This window comes from Solanum lycopersicum, chromosome 4, assembly GCF_036512215.1.
Source record: "Solanum lycopersicum chromosome 4, SLM_r2.1".
Lineage (NCBI taxonomy): Eukaryota > Viridiplantae > Streptophyta > Magnoliopsida > Solanales > Solanaceae > Solanum > Solanum lycopersicum.
The window spans coordinates 1,374,937-1,399,066 of record NC_090803.1 but is presented as its reverse complement, the minus strand read 5'-3'; the positions used below and the strand labels follow the sequence as shown (position 1 = coordinate 1,399,066).

The following is a 24,130-nucleotide window of genomic DNA, read 5'->3' as shown; positions in this document are numbered from 1 at the left end:
GGTGAGTCAAGAAAAATACCTTTTAGAACACTGTAAAGGTGGTTGTAATTTTATCTAATCAGAACAAATAAACAATAATTTGTGCTTTTTAAATTAACTAGAGGCCATCATTATTATATACCAACTCACTAATCATTTTAAATAAACAATGACTTAGTAAGTCAAAATAATTTACTGATGGTGGTTGAAATTAAAGGATGTTATACAATAAGATTTTTATAAATACAAAAGAGTAGTACAACATTTGATATCTTGATTCTTGAATCACATCCTCTCTACTTGTTCAAAAATTATTTTTGTTCCAATTCCTCTCTGTATTGACTTGATGGCAGCTTATACTGCTGTAATTTCTCTACTTCAAACCCTTGATCAACCAAATATTTCAGAACTCTTTCATGGTCACACTGCTGATACGCTCGATTCTTCGTGCCACATCTGAGTATTTTCTGAATGTTCTTGAAAAATCTAGCTATAAGAGTGGGATTGACATTGAAAAAATCAAATCTTTGGAGGAAAAAATTATAGTTGTTGCTAGTGAGGCGGAGTATGTTGTTGAAACAAATATTTCAGAAATCATCAAAGGCGACAGCTGGACATTTGGAATTTTACAACACCAGGATATGCTACCAGTTGTTGAAAAAATGGATAATACAAAGAAACAAGTGATGGAGATTCTTTCTCATGATGATGCTGATCAAATTCTTGAATTAACAGGAGATTTCTTGATTGGCGCTTCTTCTATGAGTGATCCAATGCTGTCAGATCAGTTGAAAGATGATATCGTGCAGGGACTTGATGGTGACTTGAAGATAATAGATAAATGATTGAGAGGACCAACGTCGGATCTAGACATTGTCACCATATCAGGGCAAAACAACACTCGCTGAAAAAGTTTATGACCATCTTCCAATCAGGTATCACTTTGACATTTTTGTTTGGGTTACAATATCTCAAGAATTTCGATATAGAAATGTATTGTGAGAAGCTTTACATTGCATTTCAAAGCAAAGAGTTATTGTGAACACAAAAGATTATGATAAGATGGAAGACAACGAGTTAGCTGACCTGGTGCAAAAGAACCTAAAGGGTCCAAGATACCTTGTTGTTGTTGATGATATTTGGAGTAGGGATGTTTGGGATAGCATATCACAAATATTTGTTTTTCCAGAATCACTTAGAAGATTGTCTTTAACTAGCTGTTGAAACTTTATTTGGGAAGAGATATCATCAACTTTTATCATGTTGCCAAATCTTGAAGAGCTCAAACTTAAACGTTGTCGAGCCGAAGATTATGTATAGAGATTGAGTGACAAAGACATATTCAAAAGCTTGAAGTTATTGTTACTAGCGAGCTAAATCTTATGCGTTGGGAAGCTAGTAGTGATAACTTCCCTAATCTAAAACGCCTTGTTCAAAAGAAATGTGAGGACCTGCAAGAAATTCCAACAGATTTTGGGAAAATGTGTACTTTGGAATCGATTGAGTTACATGATTGTAGCACTACTTCTGAGGTATGGTTTTATCCTTCTATAAATAAAGCATTCTTGCTCATTTGTAGAACACACCAAGTAAGAGAGAAAAACCATTTTGAGAGCAAAGTGAGGTATTCCATAGACTATATAAGAAAATAGTCTGTGAAGAAAAATAGAGTGTGAGCGATATTTTAGTAAGACGGAAACCAAAAAGAGTGTTGTTCCTTTTGAGTGTGTAGTAGTCACATTGAGTGTTGTATTCGTGACTACACAGTGTAAAATTCCTTACTATAGTAATATCAGTTGCTCCTCTTGGCCCGTGGTTTTTTCCCTTATTCAGAAGGGTTTCCACGTAAAATTTTTGGTGTCGTTATTTTCTCATTTTATTTCCATTACTTTTACCATATATACTTTTGTGCTTGTCCGCGTTTTCCTAACAATATCTTTGTTTTTATATTTTGATCGTTTTTGTTGATTTCATGTTTTAGGAATAAGCATGTTTAATACATGTCTCGGTCAATTGTGTTTTCTGTGTGATAGTTCGAAATAAATAAGGATGTTCAATCTATTATGCATTGCCTATAGAGTATAAGAATTGCTGGTTTAACACTTTGAATCTGTCTTCCTCTGTTCATGTATAATACATGTTTTTTGTTGATGGACAGTGCTTTATGTGATGATAATGATAACATTTCTCATGGATGGTACTTGGTAGTAACAGTATGTAATTTAGCTTCTGATCGTCGTTGACATGCTTTTCAAATTTACTTAGCTTAGTTAAGGTGTCTCTCCGAGATTTCGATCATAGTCTAGAGGGGTACTAGAGGGTTGCTTGTGCCTTATCCTGATAAAAAAAAAAGCAGAAGAATTAATCAAATGAAAATAGACAACAGAACTGTTTTCATACACCCAACTGGCATTGACTTAGTTATGTATTGCTATTCCAAAACATTACAATATGACTACTTTATCCTGTTATATCAGTCACCCAACTGCCCATCATTAATATTACACCTACTTCTTCTGATTTCACACAACCAATTAATATGGTGTTGGAAATTAATTGAAGTTTTATTATAAATACAAAAGAGTAATACATTATTTGATATCTTGACTTGATGGCAGCTTATACCGCTGTAATTTCTCTTCTTCAAACTCTTGATCAACCAAATATTTCAGAACTCTTTCATGATCACACTACTGAAATGCTCGATTCTCTTCGTGCTACAGCTGAATATTTTCAAGATGTTCTTGAAAACAGTAGCAATGAGGAAATCAAATCTTTGGAGGAAGATATTAGAGTTGTTGTTAGCGAGGCAGAGGATGTTGTTGAAATGAAGATTTCTAAAGTCATCGAAGAATTAAGCTGGACATTTGGAATTTTACAACACCAGGATATGCTACCAGTTGTTGAAAAAATGGATACGACAAAGAAACAAGTGATGGAGATTCTTTCTCATGATGCTGATCAAATTCTTGAATTAACCAGGGATTCCTTGATTGGTGCTTCCTCCAGGAGTGATCAAATGTTGTCAGATCAGATGAAAGATGATATCGTTCAGGGACTTGATGGTGACTTGAAGATAATAGATAAACGATTGAGAGGACCAACGTCGGATCTAGACATTGTCACCATATCAGGTATGGGTGGCATTGGCAAAACAACACTCGCTGAAAAAGTTTATGACCATCTTCCAATCAGGTATCACTTTGACATTTTTGTTTGGGTTACAATTTCTCAAGAGTTTCGATATAGAAATGTATTGTTAGAAGCTTTACATTGCATCTCAAAGCAAAGAGTTATTGTGAACACAAAAAATTATGATAAGATGGAAGACAACGAGTTAGCTGACCTGGTGCAAAAGAACCTAAAGGGTCCAAGATACCTTGTTGTTGTTGATGATATTTGGAGTAGGGATGTTTGGGATAGCATATCACAAATATTTCCTAATCGCAACAATGGGAGTCGAGTCTTATTGACTACTAGGGAAACTGATGTAGCAATGTATGCGGATACTTGTAGCCCTCATACGATGAGCCTCTTAAATTTAGATAGCAGTTGGAAGTTACTTCGTGATAAGGTGTTTGGACTAGAACACGATCATCCTCCCGAGTTGGATGAAATTGGAAAAACAATAGCAGGAAAATGTCAAGGACTTCCCTTAATAATTTCAGTGATTGCAGGGCATCTTTCTAAAACGGTGCCCAGGACATTATTTAATTGGAAGTATGTTGCCCAAACCTTGAGTCAAATCGTTGCTAGTAATCCAAATAAATGTTTAGCCGTTCTCGGTTTGAGTTACCATCACTTGCCTAATAGACTCAAACCATGCTTTCTTTCAATGGGGGATTTCCCAGAGGATTTTCAAGTTGATACTCGGAGATTGATCCAATTATGGATCGCAGAAGGTTTCATAAGGAAGTCTTCCGGATGTCGTGAAAGCTTGGAGGAAGTGGCTGAACATTATCTGGAGGATCTTATCAGCAGGAATTTGATAATGGCTAGAAAAAGGAGATTCAATGGTGAGGTAAAAGTATGCGGAATACATGATCTTCTGCGTGAGTTCTGTTTGTTAGAAGCTGAAATGACAAAGTTTACACATGTTGTGAGAGCTCCTTTTTCACCAGCAGAAAAGCATAATGTTCGTCGCTTCAGTATTCAAGAGTATCATTATGCTAATGAGAAATTACCCCCTGTTACCAGATCTATGTACTGTTTTGATCCACTTAGTCTACTATTTGAATCCTGTACTGCAAGTCCTTGTGAATTGCCCTTCATCGATTATGATCCTATAATACTGGGATTTCTCCCTTGTTTCAACCTTCTCAGGGTATTGGTCATCATCCATGATGAAATGCTACGGTTCGACTCATTTCCACTTGTGATTACAAAGTTATTTCATTTGAGATATCTCCATGTTGAACATTTACGCTTGAATATTCCTGAATCAATCTCAGAGCTTCTGAATTTGCAAACTCTTATTTCTAACTGTAGTCCTGTATCGGGAATGACTTTACCTAAGAAGATATGGTTGTTGAAGAACTTGAAGTACATATCTTTAGGAAGAAACACTTATTTACCAAGTCCTAGAATAAATAAGAATCTTGTGACAGTGATGCCAAATCTAGAGAAATTTTTCGGTCTTTGTTACACAAGTTGTACAAATGAAGTCTTTTCTAGCATTCCCAATCTAAAGATATTGACCATTCATGTACCTATTACATTTAAAGAAGAAATTATTTCCTATCGTCTCTTGGATATGTCGAGCTTGAGAAAACTTGAGGCATTCAAGCTTTCCTGGAACAGTAGTTGGGAAAACCCCATCAAGACATTTGTTTTTCCAACATCAGTTAGGAGGTTGACTTTATCTTTTTGTAGTAAGTTCATTTGGGAAGAGATATCATCAACTTTTATCATGTTGCCAAATCTTGAAGAGCTCAAACTTAAATATTGTGAAGCCGATGATGATGTATGGATAATGAGCGATAAAGTCATATTCAAAAGCTTGAAGTTGTTGTTACTGAGCGATCTAAATCTTAAGCGTTGGGAAGCTAGCAGTGATAACTTCCCTAATCTAAAACGTCTTGTTCTGAAGATATGTGAGGACCTGCAAGAAATTCCAACAGATTTTGGGGAAATTTGTACTTTGGAATCGATTGAGTTACATGATTGCAGCGCTACTTCTGAGGATTCTGCCAGAAATATCGAACAAGAACAAGAGGACATGGGAAATAATATGCTTAAGGTCTACATCCGTAACAGCAACAGTAAGTTATAATTCTCTCTGAAAAGTTCTTCGATTCTTCACCTCATTTTTATTAAATCTTTACCTCCTTGAAATTAAGATGATGACTTGTACTTTTTATCTTTCTTATGCAGGGAATGGAAGCTTATTTTGAGGGATCATCTAATATCGCGGCCAATTGTGTTTTTGTATTTTGTAAATGGTAACTATTGATGTACTGTAATCTCTATTTTGTTTTCGAAATAAATAAGCATGTTCAATCTACTATGCATTGCCTGTGGAGTGTAAGATTTGCTGGTTTCACACTGTTTTCCTCAGTTCATGTATAATACATGTTTTTCGTTGACGTGTTGTTCATACTTTTGGGAAATTGATGTCCATGCCGTCCAAAAATGAGAGCATATATGCTCTTCACTCTAACGGAAGGCTAAATAGGAATACGTGGCGCAATCTTATCCGCCAATCCGATATTGAATAAATATCAGATCTGTAGATAAGATTATGACACGTGTATATCCGTTAATTCTGTTAGACAGCTATAGTGAAAGCAGTTAGGCAGTTATAACTGATTTCTGTAAGATTAGTTATCCATAGCTGTACATAATGTCAGGCCAATATTAGAATTCATGTGAAAGCTAAGATACCAAGTTAATAAGGCCTTTGTTGAGAGTAACATGTCTTTCAACAAAAACAACGATGGATTAAAACAACAGTTTTACACGAACATACCAAAGCAAATACAAAGATTACAGAATAGGAAAGATGCAAACAACAGTTTTACGCAACTACAAAGATAATAGAATAGGAAAGATGCAAACAGTTTCACAACGGAGAAAAAAGAAAAAACAATCTACATAAAGGGGAACTCGAGTTGCAGCAGACCTAGGCTTATTTCAAAATGACAATACTCCAGTTAGCTATTTGTCTGATGACCCCTGGCTTCCAGCAAGCTCGATGTCCAAGTCGTCCCCTGCAGAAAGAAGGAAAATTATGTTAGAAATAAGCAAATGGTATTTTCTACTCCAAATCATGGTCGAGCCATATATATACACACGCGTAAGAGCAGACTGCAATTCATAATGTAAGGATTATTAGTGAATTTCAACTGACCTTTCAATATCACTGTGAAACCTTGGATTAATTTTCAGGTGGGTATATGCTTAGCTTGAGTTTCATGCCTTTAGATGTCTTGCTATCCCGAACATTTTTTGCGGATTTCACCGCTTTGCTTGTGTTATCCAGCCTCATCTCTACAAGGCTGGGTATATCAGCTAGCTCAAGTGGCACAGCATCAAGCTTATCACAAGAGATAAGAACCAGTTGCCTAAGTGCGGGGAAGTTAACAACCGAAGCCTCCCAAGATTCTAATTCTGACCTTTCAATCCACAAGACTTGGAGTGCGCTAAATCCACTCTTTGGCTCCCAGAAATCACCCGTGAATGCATTTTCTTTAAACTTTAGGACCTCAAGAGATTCCAACGTCCCCAATTTCTCCGCCTCACTCCAAGTAAACCTTGTGTTTGTCAGAGTTAACTTCTTCACCGTATGTACCAGTTCGGAGAACGTTGATGGAAGGTGAAGTGCTTTATTCATGAAAAGAACATCATTCAACAATTTCAAATGTTCCAGACACTGTAGCTCTTTAAGATTGTTGATACCACCCTTGTAAGCACCAAGAAAAGCCGCCATTTGCCCTCGAATGCTCAATTTTTTCACATTACACGCCTTTGCTAGCACTTCTTTCTCACAACTTTCTGGTGTAACCATAGAAAGAGTTTGTAGACAAGAAGGTTTACCTGTCGTGGTAGTCGGGGATGGCAATTTTGCAGGTATGTTGGTGTGGAGATGCCTCAACTGTAACAAGTTCCATATATCGGCTTTAACTTCAAGAGTGGGCTCTAAGGTACTTGTATTAAGTATTAGAGTTTGTAAATTCCAGAATTTACCAAAGGTAGGAGGGAGGGACTTAAAGTCACCTGAGATAGCAATATACCTCAAATGAAACAAATTTTTGAAGTCTTTGGAGAAAATAAATCTGAGAGATTCGACATCCATGACTCTCATAAGTGGAAATGCTTTGTGAATGAGTTTGGTTTCATTAGGAGACAAGTTGATTGGCTTTTGTTTTGAGGAAAAACAATAGAAAGATCTGACATGTTCTGCAAAAGGTGTTGTGGAGAGAAAGTCAGACAGATTAGATGGTTGAATACACAAGCGACGGCAAGTATCTGGATCCAGTTTAGATTGATCAGGTTCTTCAAAAAGCCATTTGTTACTAGCCTCCTTTTTGCAGAACTGATACAACATGTCGTGAAGACGACATGTTTTTATTTGACCATCAGACCTCTTTTGCATTATTATTACTAAATTTCTGTTGAGAAGGTCTGTCAAATAAAACTCTGCTATCTCCTCTACTTGTAGAGTGGACTCAGGCTGCGGCTTTATCAACCCCTCGGCTATCCACAAACGAATCAACTTCCAACAAGGGATATCAAAGCCTCGAGGAAAGACACCACAATACAAAAAGCACATCTGCACTTCTCGGGGCAAATAATCATAACTCATCTTCACATATTTCAGGCAGCTATCTTCGGTATGCTCACCAAGATATTGCACCACACTTTTTTCAACTCTTTCCCAATCCTTTTTGTCCGAACGACCTCTTAATGCTCCTGCAATCACCACTACTACAAGTGGTACTCCACCACATTTTCTTGCAATTTCTGTCCCAGTTACCACTAATTCATTTGGACACCCGCCCCTGCCAAAAACTCTCATTACCAACAACTCAAAACTTTCTTCTGTCTCCAAGAATTTCAGCTTATGAGGTTCTTTATTGGCAAAGAAACCAAGACGTGTGTCACGTGTGGTCATCATAATCCGATGACCCTTTTTGTTTTCTGCGAAAACTTTCATCACGTGATCAATGACATCGTCCTCCCACACATCATCTAAAACAATGAGACATCTACCTCCTTTCTTGATATATCCACCTATTGCCTTAGCCAATGTGTCCACATCATCATTGAGATGATCTTCTATGTTTTTTTTGAAGAACTTAAGAATCCTAAGATAAATATCCTTTGCTTTGTATTCCTGACCTACGTAAACCCAAACAATGCTGTAAAATTCATATGTAAGCTTAGGATCATTATAGATTTTTCTTGCCAGTGTAGTTTTTCCAAGTCCGGGCATCCCCACCACGGGGATAATATCGACACTATCCAACGGTCCTTCAACAAGTCGCTTGATCACTTTGTTAGCTTCGTCATCAAACCCGACCACAGCATCATTCTCCAAAGAAGGACCCTTTTGAACATGTAAATGAATCACATCAGAAAACAGAATGGCTAATCTTCACAAGTTAGACATCTAAAGTAAGTCACATTTTACCAAGGCTAATGTAAACATTAAAAGATAAATTATTACCGAATATAAAAACGTGTAATTCTTCTTCGAACTGACCAAAAAGATGACTATATAAATTGAGACAGTGGAAGCATAAAATTGATTAGCTATTTTGTCAATTGAAATATAATTATGAGAAGGGAAAAAGTTCAAAAACACCCCCTTAACTTCAGTTTATTAGTTTATTTCGAAGTTGTTTTAATCCTTGCGTTATACTTGTCACCTCTATCCCTCGGATGGAAACCCCAAATCAATTAAAAGTACGCAATTTTGATTAGAATGACCCAATTTTTTCTTTTAATCCAAAACTCGACCCACTACACCAAATGAATTCATATAAAATTAAAACTCTAAACTCATCTCTCGAATACTTTTCCTCTCCTTCCTCCATGGAGAAATAGATTTGAGATTTTAATTTGGTATGAATTTATTTGTTTAGATTTGAGATTTTAATTTGGTATGAATTTATTTGTTTTAGTGGGTTGGGTTTGGATTAATTAAGAAATTGGGTCGTTTTAATTAAAATTGAATATTTTAAGTTGATTTGGAGTTTTCTATCTAATAGAGAAGTACGGGTGATATATATAGTAACAACAAGGTAAAAATAACTTCATTTTAACCGTAAGAGCAAAGTCAACAAATAAAAATTTATTTGTGTAGATTCAAAATTGAAAAAAACTAATATAAGTTGAGTTCAAATTAAAAGATACATTCATATAGTATGTTAAACCTAATTATTACAAAGAAAAAAAAGGCTAATATACTTCTCATAGCTCATATCATTATACCATTTTCTTCTAAAATAAGTGATTTTTTTTTTTAAAAAAATTATATTTAATTGTATGAATTTATTTGGTCTTTCTCACATGATTTTTTTTACTTCTTTGATTCAATTACTAATTTAAATTTATATTTTTCTAATTTTCTTATAAAAGTTATTATAACTACCCTTTTTTTTTACTAATACAAAATTAAATTAAAATATAACAACAAAATATAGTTTTTTTTTTGGTAATACAAAATATAGTTTTAAACTATAATATAGCCACAAACAAATATTAGTTTTTTAAAAAAATCTTACTTTTTTCTCTTTTTCCATTCACACTTATTTCTTATAATAAAAATAAACATTCTTACTTGGGAAAAAACTCAAATATGTCATTAAACTTTCAGGCTCATTTATGACATTAGTTAAAAGTTTGACTCATTTATGCCACTGTTAAAGTAAAGACACATTCATACCATCATTTTTTAACAATGATTTTACAAAACCATTTTTGACACGTGTCATCAATTTTTTAATAAAAAAATCAAAAAGAAAAATAATTCAGAATTTTTATTTTTTGTATTAAATAAGTTGATGACGCGGTCAATTATAATTCGACCATGTCATTAATTTTTATTTAATAAAAAAATTTAATTCATTTTTTTTCTTCAGAATTATGATTTCTTTTATTAAAAAAAATTGATATAATTTGCCACGTATCAAAAATGGTTTTGCAAAACCACCGTTAAAAAAATAATGACATGAATAAGTTTTTTTTTAATGATAATAACATAAATGAGCCAAACTTTTAACTGATGGCATGAATGACACTTTTATGCTGAGAGTTCAATTACATATTTAAGCCTTTTTCCTTCTTACATTATTAAAGAATAAAGTAAAAACTCAATAATGATCATCAACTAAGTAAAAAGAAATAATTTTAAATATTTTCTTTTTTTTTATCCCAATTTGACACCCCCGACCCCAAACCCCATCTTCATCCCAAAATCAATTTATGGATACCAAATTTTGACTTTAGGCCACTAATTAGCTTAGCTGTTACAAGAAATTCGAACAATACCTGAGTTACTTCCCCTTTTTTAGGTAGTTCAAGAACAGGGGTTGCCTGAAGTGCTTGATTGTTGTTACGAATGTCTTTGATTTGATCATGTATTCCTTTGATATCAGCTGCAAAATTTCTAACTTTAATCTGATTGCCTAGCCAATCAAATGTCCTTTCTGCTATATTTTTATCTTGATGCAACTTTGCTTGAACCAGAAACTTATCAATTGCATCCTCAGCTCTGTACACTGTTTTATGTATTTGTTCCACCAAAACTTTCCACTGCTCACTATTTGTGTGTCCATACTTTGCAGCATCATCTAAAAATCCTTTCAGTTGTTGAGAAATTTTCAGTAGATTTTCCAATTCTCCTTTTGCACTTCCAATTAGCTTCACATTTTCAACTAATAGCTGTAACAAATTCTCTACCAGAAAATTCACCACTGCATCTGCCATTATTACAAAAAAAAATTTCTCCTTTTTTTTTCAACAAATTTTTTGTAATGACTTCTTTCACATCACCACAGCTGTTATATAATGGGGAAAAAGAATTATGAGTTTTTATTTTGTAATATTCTTATTCTAAAATAATGTAAGTTGACTGAATTTTTTGTTTTTTTAAGTCTTTGTTCTGTGTTCTTATTTTAAATGCAAATAGACAGACAGGGGCGGACCCATGAGGAACCAACAAGGGAGCATCCATTAATTTTGACGTAAATTTATACTATCTTCATCCCGTTTTATATGTCATCTTTCGAATTTTAAGAGTTAAATAAGTTTTATTTTTATCGTAAACTTTTATAGATTTTATAAATATTTTGAATTATAATTTATTGTGACTCATAATACTTTTTACGTAGTTTACAAATATATAATGTTTATTTAAAATAAATAAAAATTTCATGTGTAAATTTTCAATCAATTTAAACTATTTAACTCTCAAAACATAAAAGATGTCGTATAAATTAAAATAGAGTCGAAGTATATATATATATATATATATATACTTGAGTGGTAGTATACTACTCTTTAATAAAATGAAACATGATCAATATTATTAGCAATTATATCATTATGTTCATATTTTATGAATATTTCATCATCTTTTTGATACTCAAGCAAAAAATATACACAATATAAAATGATGAAATTTTTCTTTTATAAAATATGAACTTGTTTTTTTTGTATTTTAAAAATATGAAATTTGCAAATTAATTTGTTTTAAAAAATTAGAATTTCACCGTTTGATATAAAAATCACTTATCTAAATATTAATTTTAAATCACGAGATAAAATTATATGTCCAAACGCTTAATAAGTTGACCGACTTATTTTTAAGTCTTTGTTTTTTTTTTTTTTTAATAGCGATGAGTCTTCACATCATTATGTCCTTTTTTATTCATTTCAAATGTCTACACATAACTGCAAACACACGTCCTTTCTTTGAGTAATGAGAGTCAGAGTAATAAATAATTTTTCATTTTTATTGAATGTCATAAATTTATATTTCTATAAATAAAATTTGATATTAAATTTTAATATGAAAATGGCATAATTACGTGGAAATAAAAATAAAATATACATGTCCTTTCCTATTCTACTCATGACTCATTGCCAAAATAATAGATTCCAAGTAGATATTTTATAGAGTGACATGTGAATAGGTTGAAGAATGAATTTATTGTAGTTGGTGAAGGTACATGTTACGTAAATATGATATTTAATTTAGTTTAATTTTATATTTATATTTTTTTAATTTTGAATATTTTTGAATAAATATTTAAATTTATATAAAATTAAATAAATAACTATATATTTTTTTTCAGTACGATGGATCCAAAAACTTTCTATCATGGATGCTCAATTATTTTTAATTTTAAAATTGTTATATAGAGCATGTGCTTAGTTAATATATTTGAATAAATTGTTAGAAATTGTACACAAATAATAGTGTTTATCACAAAAAGCAATGGGTGCTTAAGCACCCATATTCCACAACCTACGTCCATTGTTGCGTCCCAAATGACATTCTATATGATAATTTGTATCATACGTGGTGCTCTACGTGTATTATGCAACATAGAAATCATGTGTCTACTTACTCAATTTAATACAAGTATATAATTACATATAAGTTTATATATAGTTAATACATAAACATCAAATATCATACCAAAGTATATAATTGTATAAATAACATAATTTATTTCTACTTTCTTTTGAATATACATTTCTACATGTCTAATGTGTTACTATGTTGTTTCGATAGAGATATTTTTTGAATTGTCGAAATTATAATATTCTATTATATGAATATATATTAGTTAAAATTTACTAATCTAAGATTAACAATTTATCATATCACAAAATAATTAAAATCAAACTTCAAAATAGTGAACATATATATATATATATATATGTTTTTATGGTAGTTAACAAACTGTCAGTGGGAAAACAAAAAAAAAAGTTGGAGTTGTTACATGGAGTAATAAATGGTTCTTGAATACTCCTTTCGTTCGAAATTGTTTGTTATGAAATTCTATTTTTAGAGTCAAATTATAAAAATTTTGACTAATATTTTAATATGTATTTTTTAATTATATTATTTGTAAAAAATTGTAATTTATAGTATTTTTCATGTAGTTTTAGAATATCTATTTTTTTGTTTAAAATATCGAATTGATGTGATCCAATTTACCTTTTAAAATTAGTCAAATAGACTTTCCATAAGTTGTGCAACATGACAACTTAACGCCCACAAGGGCATATTTGGACCAAAAATTGGATGGTGAGGGCATGAGTGAACTAAACTTTAAACGGAGGACATATCTAGACCTTTTCGAATAGTTAAGGGACATATTTGACCTTTTCCCCATATCTATAAGGTAGTTTCTTGACAATTTGGATATATACATCGTCCTTTCTTTTTATATCATTTTTTTTACAATAAATAGTTGGACCACAATACTTGTCATTTTATAAAATTTAGGGAAAATGCATCAGTATCCCCAACTTGTGTCCTAACGACACTTGAATCATGGATAAACCTTATGAAAGAGGAATTAAGGGGTCAACAGATTTGTACTCATAATATCTTGATGAATAAAATTATGTTTCTTCATGTTTTATTTGTGATTGCAATTTATTTTGTGTCACTTTGAGTTTTTTCGCAAACAACTTGGCACGCCCAACGAGACCGAATCTGCCCTTCTCTTCTCTTTGACAAAAAATTTCAAGTCTCATCTTTGAGTTTCATCAAATTTACACTCCGACAAACCTTGAAGTAGGGAACATTTGTAGATACATGGGTTACATAGGATCGTTTAAATAATTTATGGAATATTTAGAATTTCATTGAATTAAGCTAATAACAATATGTGTTCATGTTTTGGATCTTCTATGAATTATTTTGAATAATTTACTTGATAATGGTAACTCTAAGGGAGGGTATTATCTCATTAGGTGTTGATCGTGACTAGTGAGAATAAATAGTAATAATTTAGATATTTAGAAATAAAAAATAAAATGATCAAATATGTTTCTCAAAATTCAACTCCAACAAAAAATAAAAAATAAAAAAATTCCATCAGAACTCTCCTAAAAAAATTAAGAAATTGTAGAGCTAGTCCTCCACATTGTCGTAGTCTTTATCCTTTGTATATATTAAAAATAAAAAATAAAATAGTGGAACCAACATGAATGTGCTGTAGTGATAAGACTGCTTCACTCTTAACCAAATATTTTATATTTAATTCCTGAGTAATCAGAATAATAGGGCTCCGCTCCAATGAGATATCAAACATCAGGTGAAAATCAAAAAAATAATGCGAAGAAACTATCTTAACATCAATATGCCTAAATACAAATCATTTTTGCAAACTTTTTGGGGAGAGGACAAATATACCTCTCGTTAACAAAATGATGTATTTATGTCGAAATCTTCTAGTAATTGATATATATATCATTTTTGTTAAATATAGACCTACATTGCTTAATTAAGAAAATAATGTAAGTGAATTTTTATATACAAGTTTATGTTCCGGCCTCATTTAAAATATAGAAATCATATGACTACATACGAGGTTTAAATTAACAACAACAACTAATTCACAGGAATAACTTGATTAAATAATGACTTTGGCTTAATAATTGAATTAAGTCCATGATTGGATATATATTAATTATAAGTGGCATCATCATTTGCAATTTATTAATTTAACTTACCGCTAGAACCGGATCTTACGGGGTGGGGTGCCTTCACATTGCCAGTTTTATAATAATAAAATAAAAAATACTTTCCCCTTCTATTTTATATGTCACCTTTCGAATTTCAACAGTCAAACAAATTTATCTTTGGCCATTAATTTTTTCATAAATCTCTTAAACATTTTGAATTATCAATTATTGTGACTCATAATACCTTTTACGTAATTTACAGAGATATAAATTTTATTTCAAAAAAATTAAATATTTCATGTGTAATCCAATCAAATTTAAACTGTTTGATACTCAAAATATAAAAAATATCATATAAATTGAGACAGAGAAAGTAACAAAGCACAACTAGTTGCACACTATTTTTATTTTATAGTAGTAGAACGACTTGAGAACGTGTGATAAAATGGGGACAAGGAGGAATAGGGCAACTTTGTAATGCTCATAGGTTATACTAAACTCAAATTAGTAGAAGTATTTTTAATTTTAATATTTAAGCATATCTAATGAACAAAATAACAGGTTTTGATTTTTAAATGAGTTTTTGACCCTTAATTTGTCATTTAGCAATTGAACTCATGTTGAATATTTTTTTTTTATTTGGTCGAAATTTGACATAATTTATTTATTTCATATTATATTTATTTGTAGAATTAATATGATAAGTCTTGTCACAAAATGTATAGATTTAACGGGGACCTTAAAATCGCCACAAAAGATTAGATATTAGTGGCGACCTATTCACCCGTAGCCACTAATAATCCTTCTGAAATATGACTGAAAAATTTATTCGTTTCAAACGAAGAAATTGTCTCTATAAAAGATTTTTGGTGGCAACTTAGGATGTAACTTCAAAGTTTTATCACTAATGTGTTTGACCTATTATTTGTACTAAAAAATGTATTTATATGAATTTGATATTTCTTTCATACTATTTTAATTAATTTAGATTAGAGCCGTCAAAATGGGCTTGACCCGCGAGGTCGGCTCAATCCAACTCTTGAATTAAGTGGGATTGGACCTAACTTTTTTAGCCTATTTAGGAACGAGACTTTTTAGCCCAACCTCATTTGGCCCGCTAGCCTCAGAGACTGCCCATATGATATGAATATTTAAAAATATTATGTATATATATATATAGTAATATTTAATTTGTAATCAATAAATATGTTTAAAACATAAAAAAATCATGTGTTTTAACTAACTTTTTTTTGAGCTAGTTTTTGGGGTGAGAGTTAGGTCTAAAACCTAATTTCACATGGTATTAGATCAGGGCTTGTCTCACGCGATGTTTGGACCCCCAAAATCATATATCTAGGTTATAACTCTTGAGACTTATAACATGTCTTTGAAGATGGTAGACCACACAAACCCAAAGTTCAAATCATAGAGAGACTTATTATTATGGCATAATACATATATTAGATCCTAAACTTGGCTTCAAATTTTAACTTTAACCTCCACCTTTCATAATGCACAAACAGAGACTTTAACTATCTAACTTTTAAATAAATAAACACATGAGTCCAAAATGGATCCAAAAATTCTATATCATGGACGCTCAATTATTTTTAATTTTAAAATTGTTATATAGAGTTTGTGGTTAGTTAATATATTTGAATAAATTGTTAAAAATTGTACACAAATAATAGTGTTTATCACAAAAAGCAATGGGTGCTTAAGCACCCATAGTCCACAACCTACGTCCATCGTTGCGTCCTAAATGACATTTTATATGATAATTTGTATCATACGTGGTGTTCTACGTGTATAATGCAACATAGAAATCATGTGTCTACTTACTCAACTTAATACAAGTATATAATTACATATAAGTTTATATATAGTTAATACATAAACATCAAATATCATACCGAAGTATATAGTTGGATAAATAACATAATTTATTTCTACTTTCCTTCGAATGTACATTTCTACATATCTAATGTGTTACTATGTTTCGATTGAGATATTTTTTGAAATTGTCAAAATTATAATACTCTATTATATGAATATATATTAGTCAAAATTTAATAATCTACGATTAATAATTTATCATACCACAAAATATTAAAATCGAGCTTCAAAATAGTGAACCATACCATATATATATGTGTGTGTGTGTGTGTTTTTATATGGTAGTTAACAAACTGTCAGTGAGAAACCAAAAAAAAAAGTTGGAGTTATTACATGGAGTAATAAATAGTTCGTGAATACTCCTTCCGAAATTGTTTGTCATGGTTTCTATTTTTTGAGTCAAATTATAAAAATTTGACTATCATTTTACGATGTATTTTTTAATCATATTAATATGCAAAAAATTGTAATTTATAGTTTTTTTCATGTAGTTTTAGAATATCTATTTTTTTGTTTAAAATATCGAATTAATGTGATCCATTTAACCTTTTAAAATTAGTCAAATAGACTTTCCATAAGCACAATATGACAAACAATTCTGAACGAAGAAAGTATTAAAATATCATATCACAAAATATCAAAATCCAATATCAAAATACTAAACCAAAATCCAATTTCAAAATACTAACCGTACCCATATGTGTGTGTGTGTATATATATATATATATATATAGTGGTAGTTAACGAACTGTCAATGGGAAACCAAAAAAAAAAAAAAGTTTGAAGTTATTACATGGATGGTTCTTGAATATTAAAATATAAAAGTTGACGAAGTCTTAGTCCTCACTGAGAGGCTACGAGGATTACTATGGACTTTGTTGTGGGTTTGCCTACCACAGTGGGTGGTTGTGACTCTATTTGGGTTGTTGTTGATAGGCTGACCAAGTCTGCCCACTTCATCCCGGTTCGGGTAAAGTATACAGCAGAAAAGTTAGTCGAACTATATATCAGTCAGATTGTGCGACTACATGGAGTTCCTATTTCTATCATATCAGATCGAGGTTCACTATTTACTTCTCACTTCTGGAAGGCATTACAACATGGTCTGGGTACTCAGTTAGATATGAATACGGCATTTCACCCTCAAACAGATGGTCAATCTGAGCGGACCATTCAGGTATTGGAAGATATGCTTCGAGCGTATGTGATCGATTTTGGTGCTAGATGGGATCAACATTTACCATTAGCGGAGTTTGCCTATAATAATAGTTATCACTCTAGTATCCAGATGGCCCCATTTGAGGCGTTGTATGGAAGACGGTGTAGGACTCCGATTGGTTGGTTTGATTCGGCAGAGATGGACTCTTTGGATACAGACTTGCTTAGAGATGCTATGGAGCAAGTCCGTATGATTCAGTATAGATTATTGACAGCTCAGAGTCGACAGAAGAGTTATGCAGACCGGAGAGTTAGAGCCTTGGTGTTTATGGAGGGTGACCATGTTTGGCTCCGAGTATCACCCATGAAGGGTGTGATGAGGTTTGGAAAGAAGGGCAAGCTTAGCCCTAGGTTCATTGGACCTTTTGAGATTTTAAGCCGAGTGGGAGAGGTGGCCTATAAGTTGTCCTTGCCACCTAGTTTGTCGACAATTCATCCTATTTTCCATGTCTCTATGCTTCGGGAGTATATTCTGGATGAATCTCATGTGATTTCACTCGATTCTGTGGAGCTGGGTCCAGACTTGACATTTGAGGAGGAGCCTATAGCTATTTTGGATAGGCAGGTTCGAAAGCTTAGGACCAAGGAAATTGCTTCAGTGAAGGTGCAATGGAAGCACCGATCAGTGGGAGAGGCAACTTGGGAGACTGAGTCTGACATGCGTGCCAGATATCCTCAACTTTTTGAAGCTTCAGGTACTTTCTTTCACTTTGTGTTCGAGGACGAACATGATTTTTAGTGATGGATAATGTAATGATCCCAGAGGTCATTTTTGATAATTTTGAACTATTCATTGACTTTAGTTAATTATTTGTGGACAATTGACTTAATTGATAGTTAATGGACTAAAGTATCTTTTAATTAAGATCTTATACCATTTGTTCCATATAATAAAATTAAGTTAGTAAAATTTACCACTTAAATACTTAATTACTTTAATTAAAAACAAGAAGGAGATAAGAGAAAAAGGGAAAGAAATTAACCTGTGAGTGGCGACGGCACCACTTCAACTTGTCCAGGTAAAGAGCAATGCTATCGACATATATATATATATATATATATATATATATATATATATATATATATTAGTTTATTATTATTGTAATGTTTTGAAATACAAAGGAGTTAATTTTTAATTGCATATAAATATGCAAATTAGTATATATGTAGTACCGTTTTTATTTGTATTTAAAAAAAAAAATTGGATGGCCAATGTGGTCATTGGAAAATGACCCTTGTTAATCCTTGGGAATGATGATTTGAATTTAGGAAAAAGATTCACAATTCAATTGAAAATAATAATAATAATAAAAAAAAAAGAAATCTGCAGACCTATGTTGTTCATTATTTGTCCTATTCCTATGTTACTTTGATTTTTGGAGATAGTTTTTATATGTTGGCATATTATAGCAAGTAATTAAATATTAGGTTGGGGATATTATGTGAATATTATTAGATTTATAATATTGGATGAATTAGAATTAAATTCTAGACTTGAAATTTGATGAAAAATATGATAGTTGAAATGTTAATTGACATCAAGAATTACAAACTTGATTATAAATTTTGGATGAATTTCTAGGTTAAGATTAAACACATAAAAGTGTGAGTGTTGTTAATTCCGAAACCTTATTGTAAATATATACTTGAATAGATTCCATTGGTTCGGAAGCTCAACGGAAATGGAAGGCTCAAGTCCAAGAGTAATTATTCGATTGGCTAAGGCAAGTGGATTTCTAAACTCTTGTTAAGCGTATGAAATTCGTGTATCTTCTTGTGTGGTGTTGAGAACGATTTGGAGACTTGTTGCTTATTTGTTAGTGTTGTATTCCTTGCTGTAAATTGTGTTTTGTTATCAAAATGGTTATCTCCTCATTTTCATTTGAGCATGTCAATTGCATTGTATCTGAGACTTGATTGTGGTATAAGGATGTATCATTTCGAGGGTCGTATTGCGCGCCGCGATGGATATTATATTTCGAGGGGCGTATCGCACGCCGCGAAGGTTACTATTATCGAGGGTCGTGTCATGCGCCGCGACAGATGCATGGACAGATATGTCCCTCATGGGTCCCGGACTGAGAGACAGCGGGTGTGTATCGTTAGGGAAGACATGCATCACTATATTTGACATTGCATCTCATGACATTACACATTTTATTATTGATGAACTTGAACAAGTGTTTTGTTGATCTTGTGAGTGTTTCTCTGTGAAGCTTGTGACTGTTGAATATTGAGTTGTTATTGAGAATGTGTAAACTGATAGAGTGTGGTTATTGAGTTGTGTGTTTGGTAAACTGTAAACTATTAGACTGTAGCGTGGAGGTTTAGATATGGTGTAAGAAGTGCCCGTATTTTGTTCACTTAACTTGTGTTTAGAGGTTTGCTTGTTGGGTACCGCGTGGTTTGGTACTCACCCCTTGCTTCTACAAATTTTTGTAGGATACGAGCCTGGATCTTCGTGATACCTGTCATTCTTTTCGTTTCCGAGGCATCTTGTGGAGGATTGTGAGGTAGCTGCTTGTCATCTCAGCGAACTTTCTAACTCCAATTTATGACTTTGTTTTTACTTGAAAGACAACTTCATGTTAGACTCCTATTTTATTTCAATTCTAATATTCACATTAGAGGCTTGTGCACGTGACAACCTGATTTTGGGGATTGAATTAATATGACTTGGTTTCATAATAGGAATTGTAGTTGGATTGTCATTTACTTCCGCACTTTGTTAGATATTTGGTTTTAGGCTGACTTGTCTTGGTGGGATAAGACGAGTGTCATCACACCCATTTTTGGGTCGTGACAAAAACACTAGTAAACAAAGTGTCCGGCAACCAAAAAAAGTTATATTATTGTTATTGCTAAATAGAAAATAAAGGTAGAGATGAAATTGAAAGCATAAATGAAATAATTTTTAAAAAAATTTAAGTAAAAATAAACAGAGTAGAGGCAACATAGGGGTTGGACGGTTCAATCGGTTATTTTTAAAAAATTATAGCATTTCAATTATTCGGTTATTTTATAATGTATAACCAAAATTAAAATTTTAAAATCATTTTGATCTTAATTTATGTGACAGAAGCAGCACAAACATTGTCATGTGGATATTTTAAGATATCAATTATTTTAATTTATAGTACTTTTTATTTGAATTTTAAAAACATATGTTACTTTCTGTGTTCAAAACTTCAACTGTTTTTTTATGTGTCTCCTAAATATTTTAAATTGATAATTTTTGTGATTTTTAGTAATTTTTAGGTCATTTTTAAAGAATATATGTTACTTTTTTAGTCTCATTTTATGAGGAATAAGTAGAGTTTGGAGAGATAACTAAATTTTTGTTAGCAAATAAAGATTGATATTTATAAGATTGATATCTAAAGAATTTAGAATCGAATGTACTAATTGAAGTCGGTAATTGTATCAATTATTACTATGTGACATTAATATAGCAGCAAAATAAAATGAAAAGGGAAAAGAGCTTTTGATGGGCAACCAGCACAACCCTGAGCTCCTCCCTTTGCCTCTTATTATATAAGAGAAATAGTGAAAACAAGAATTGAATGTAAAATATCATATAAAATAATATGATATAAAGTTAAAATTTTATTTAAATATTTGTAATTTGGATTTTTATACACTATCACAAAGTTATCCTAAAAAAAGTAAAATTAAATTTGAGTTGTAGTGTACTATTTTTTAAATAAAGTTAAACATGATCAATAACATTAGTATCGATATCATCATGTTTATATTCCTTTAATATTTCATCACTTTTTTGATATTCTTAAAAAAAAAGAGATATAAAATGGTGGAATTTTCTTTTATAAACTATAAATTTGTGGGTTAAATATATTTTTTTAAAATATGAAATCATAATATGAATTCTCAAAATAATCTTTTTAAGAAAATTGGAGTTTGAGCTCATGATTTGAAATCAAGAGATAAAATTATTTATTCAAATGTTAATTTTTAAATCACGAGATGAAACTATATGTCCAAATGCTTAAAGTTGACCTACATTTTTAGGCATAATACATAAACATGACATTTAACTTACATTTAGCGGACAACTGTAACCTCCAACTTTGAGTGTACACAAGTAGACACTTAAATTTTTATAAAATTAAACAAGTAGACATATGTGTTCTACATGACATAACGCATGTAGGATGTCGTGTAGGACACAAAATTGTCATGTATGGTGCCATGTAAAATGGATATGTCTATATTGTTCAGTTTTATGCAAGTTTAAGTGACTAGTTGTGCACACCCTAAGTTAAAAGACATAATTATCGGCTGACATCAAGTTAAGAGTCATATTTACGTATTATATTTTTTTTTTGCAAGTCTGTTTTTTTTAATAGCGATAAGTTTTCCTTTTGATTCGTACTCATAAATGTCTATTGACAACCACAAACACATGCCCTATCCTTTAGCCAATAAAGATGGTGATGGAGCAGTAGCTACGTACTTCTTCATTCTTAGTTAATGATCTCGAATTCGAGTCTCTCTAGATAGAGAGTCACCTTTGTTAGGAAATATTTATATCTCAATATATAATTTTGGTATGAATCTAAATTGAATTGAGTTTTAATATGAAAATCGTAAATTGTGTGAGAAACCAGAAATAAAAAAAAAGGCTAACCCATCAGTGGCTCTCTAAAGTTGACATGATATGTCACTTATACACTTTAACTAGACAATATTCATTTTAGACACCTGATGTAGAGTTTTGTTGTGTCATTTTGACACTTTTTTTTAATATTAGCAAAAATACATTAGGTGTGTGTGTTACACTCGCTAATACATATAAAGTGACGAATTAAATGATGTCATATGTCATTTGTATAAATAAAAGTTATTAATTAATCATTTTAAAATAAAAATATAAAATGATTTAAAGAAATTAATATTAAATTCTTGCATCGGATGTACCATAAAATGCTCACCACTTGCAGAAACTGCCCCACCCCACATCTGCACGCCATTACTATATCAAATAAATTTTTAGCTTAATTTAAGAAATTAATATTAAATTCTTTCGAGAAAAATTTTGTAACTAGATTTATTTTTAGATTTCAAAAATATTTTTCGTTATTTTTGTCAAACCTTCATCTTTAATGGATGAAATTTAACTTGAATAAAATGGTGGCTAAAATTAGGGAGAAGAAGAAGAAAAATAATGAAAAATTAAATAAAAGGCTATTTTACAAGCTGGTCAATGAGTTTATCACACTTATTATGTCAGGTAAGCAGAAAGTGTCAAAATATTATAACGAGATGCTACATCAGGTGTTTAAAATGAACATTGTCTAGTTACGATGTCTACATGAAATATCATGCCAACTTTAAAGATCCACCAATGAATTAAATCGTAAAGAAAATACGCATGTCCTTTCCTTTTCTACTCGGCCTCAAAAAATGTCCCCTCCAAATAGTGTCATTGGATGCATAGCCAAAATAATGGATTTCAAGTAGATATTTTAAGCGATAAAGCATAAGTAATCTCTAAATTATGATCGAAATTTTAGAGACATATCTAAACAAAATTAAAATTCTATAACTCTCTGAACATATTTTTTTGTAATTTCATACACTTCTTCTTATCTGACACATTTCGTGATTTCACATAGGTGAGGCGTGTAAGAGGAATTTGTGCCTTATCCCATATTTTAAGGAGTAGCATGTGATATATATATATATATATGTATATATATATATATATGTATATATATATATATATATAAAGTTGACTTAGTGTTTGTCGAAGTCATGGTCCTCGCTATACATTAAAATAGTGGCAGCAGGAGTACTTTTTTTGTTTGATTTGCTCCTAAATTGATAATTTTCAATTACATTTCATATTTTTAGATAAATATATTAACAAATCATGGCTTGTTTTGTGAGAATTCATCGAAATCAATTTTTCGAACTAAAAAGAATTCTTCTTATAAAATTAGCTAAAGATCAATTCAATTTATAATAAAATAGTAATTTTAAAAAAAATTTATGTCCAAAGGAATTATAATATTTCATTACTTTGCACTTATATTTAATATTTTTCTTCCAAGAGTTAAAAAGTGATTTTTTTGAGCATCTCTAGTTTTTGGTAATCCTAATCATATCGAATCCCTTTTTCTTCAATCATATCCTTTGGAGGTCCCTTTATATCACTAGTGAATGAAAATGTCACTTGGGGACAATAATTGAGTGAACAATTGTTTAAGTAATTTCTCAATTTTTTAGTAATATATCATATAGAATAAAGTTTAATATTCTCTTTGTATTAATTAATGTGACACCTTTTAACTTTTAAAATTTAAATAAGATTTTCTTTAATCATAATTCCTTTTATACCTTTTAAGTCTTTTCTATCTAAGGT

The 24,130-nt window shown here is 31.3% G+C and overlaps 2 protein-coding genes across 4 annotated transcripts; one reads left to right on the top strand and one right to left on the bottom strand.

The window, feature by feature from the left end:
* Positions 1-226: 226 nt before the first annotated feature.
* Positions 227-5,564, top strand: LOC101263204 (putative late blight resistance protein homolog R1A-10). Of its 3 annotated transcripts, none has more exons than XM_069296896.1 (3): positions 227-914; positions 2,703-5,240; positions 5,353-5,564. In XM_069296896.1, exons 1-3 carry the CDS (start codon positions 821-823, stop codon positions 5,370-5,372), a joined length of 2,652 nt encoding a protein of 883 aa, XP_069152997.1. In that variant the 5' UTR covers positions 227-820; the 3' UTR covers positions 5,373-5,564. The 3 variants fall into 3 exon arrangements, with proteins under 3 accessions (XP_069152997.1, XP_069152998.1, XP_010319426.2); XM_069296897.1 differs by lacking the exon at positions 227-914 and adding an exon at positions 922-1,511; XM_010321124.2 differs by lacking the exon at positions 227-914 and having other exon boundaries at positions 2,568-5,240.
* Positions 5,565-5,866: 302 nt separating this feature from the next.
* On the bottom strand, positions 5,867-11,044 carry NRC4a (leucine-rich repeat receptor NRC4a). Its single transcript, NM_001372087.1, is given in 3 exon segments — positions 5,867-6,188; positions 6,329-8,527; positions 10,474-11,044. Coding segments are annotated over 2 exon segments (2,610 nt in total). The 5' UTR covers positions 10,912-11,044; the 3' UTR covers positions 5,867-6,188; positions 6,329-6,355.
* Between the last annotated feature and the right edge of the window lie 13,086 nt (positions 11,045-24,130).

Coding starts and splice junctions, on each gene's coding strand:
- LOC101263204 (XM_010321124.2), top strand. CDS start 2,591: ATGGCAGCTTATACCGCTGTAATTTCTCTTCTTCAAACTCTTGATCAA. Junction 5,241..5,352: donor CTACATCCGTAACAGCAACA/GTAAGTTATAAT, acceptor TTTCTTATGCAG/GGAATGGAAGCTTATTTTGA.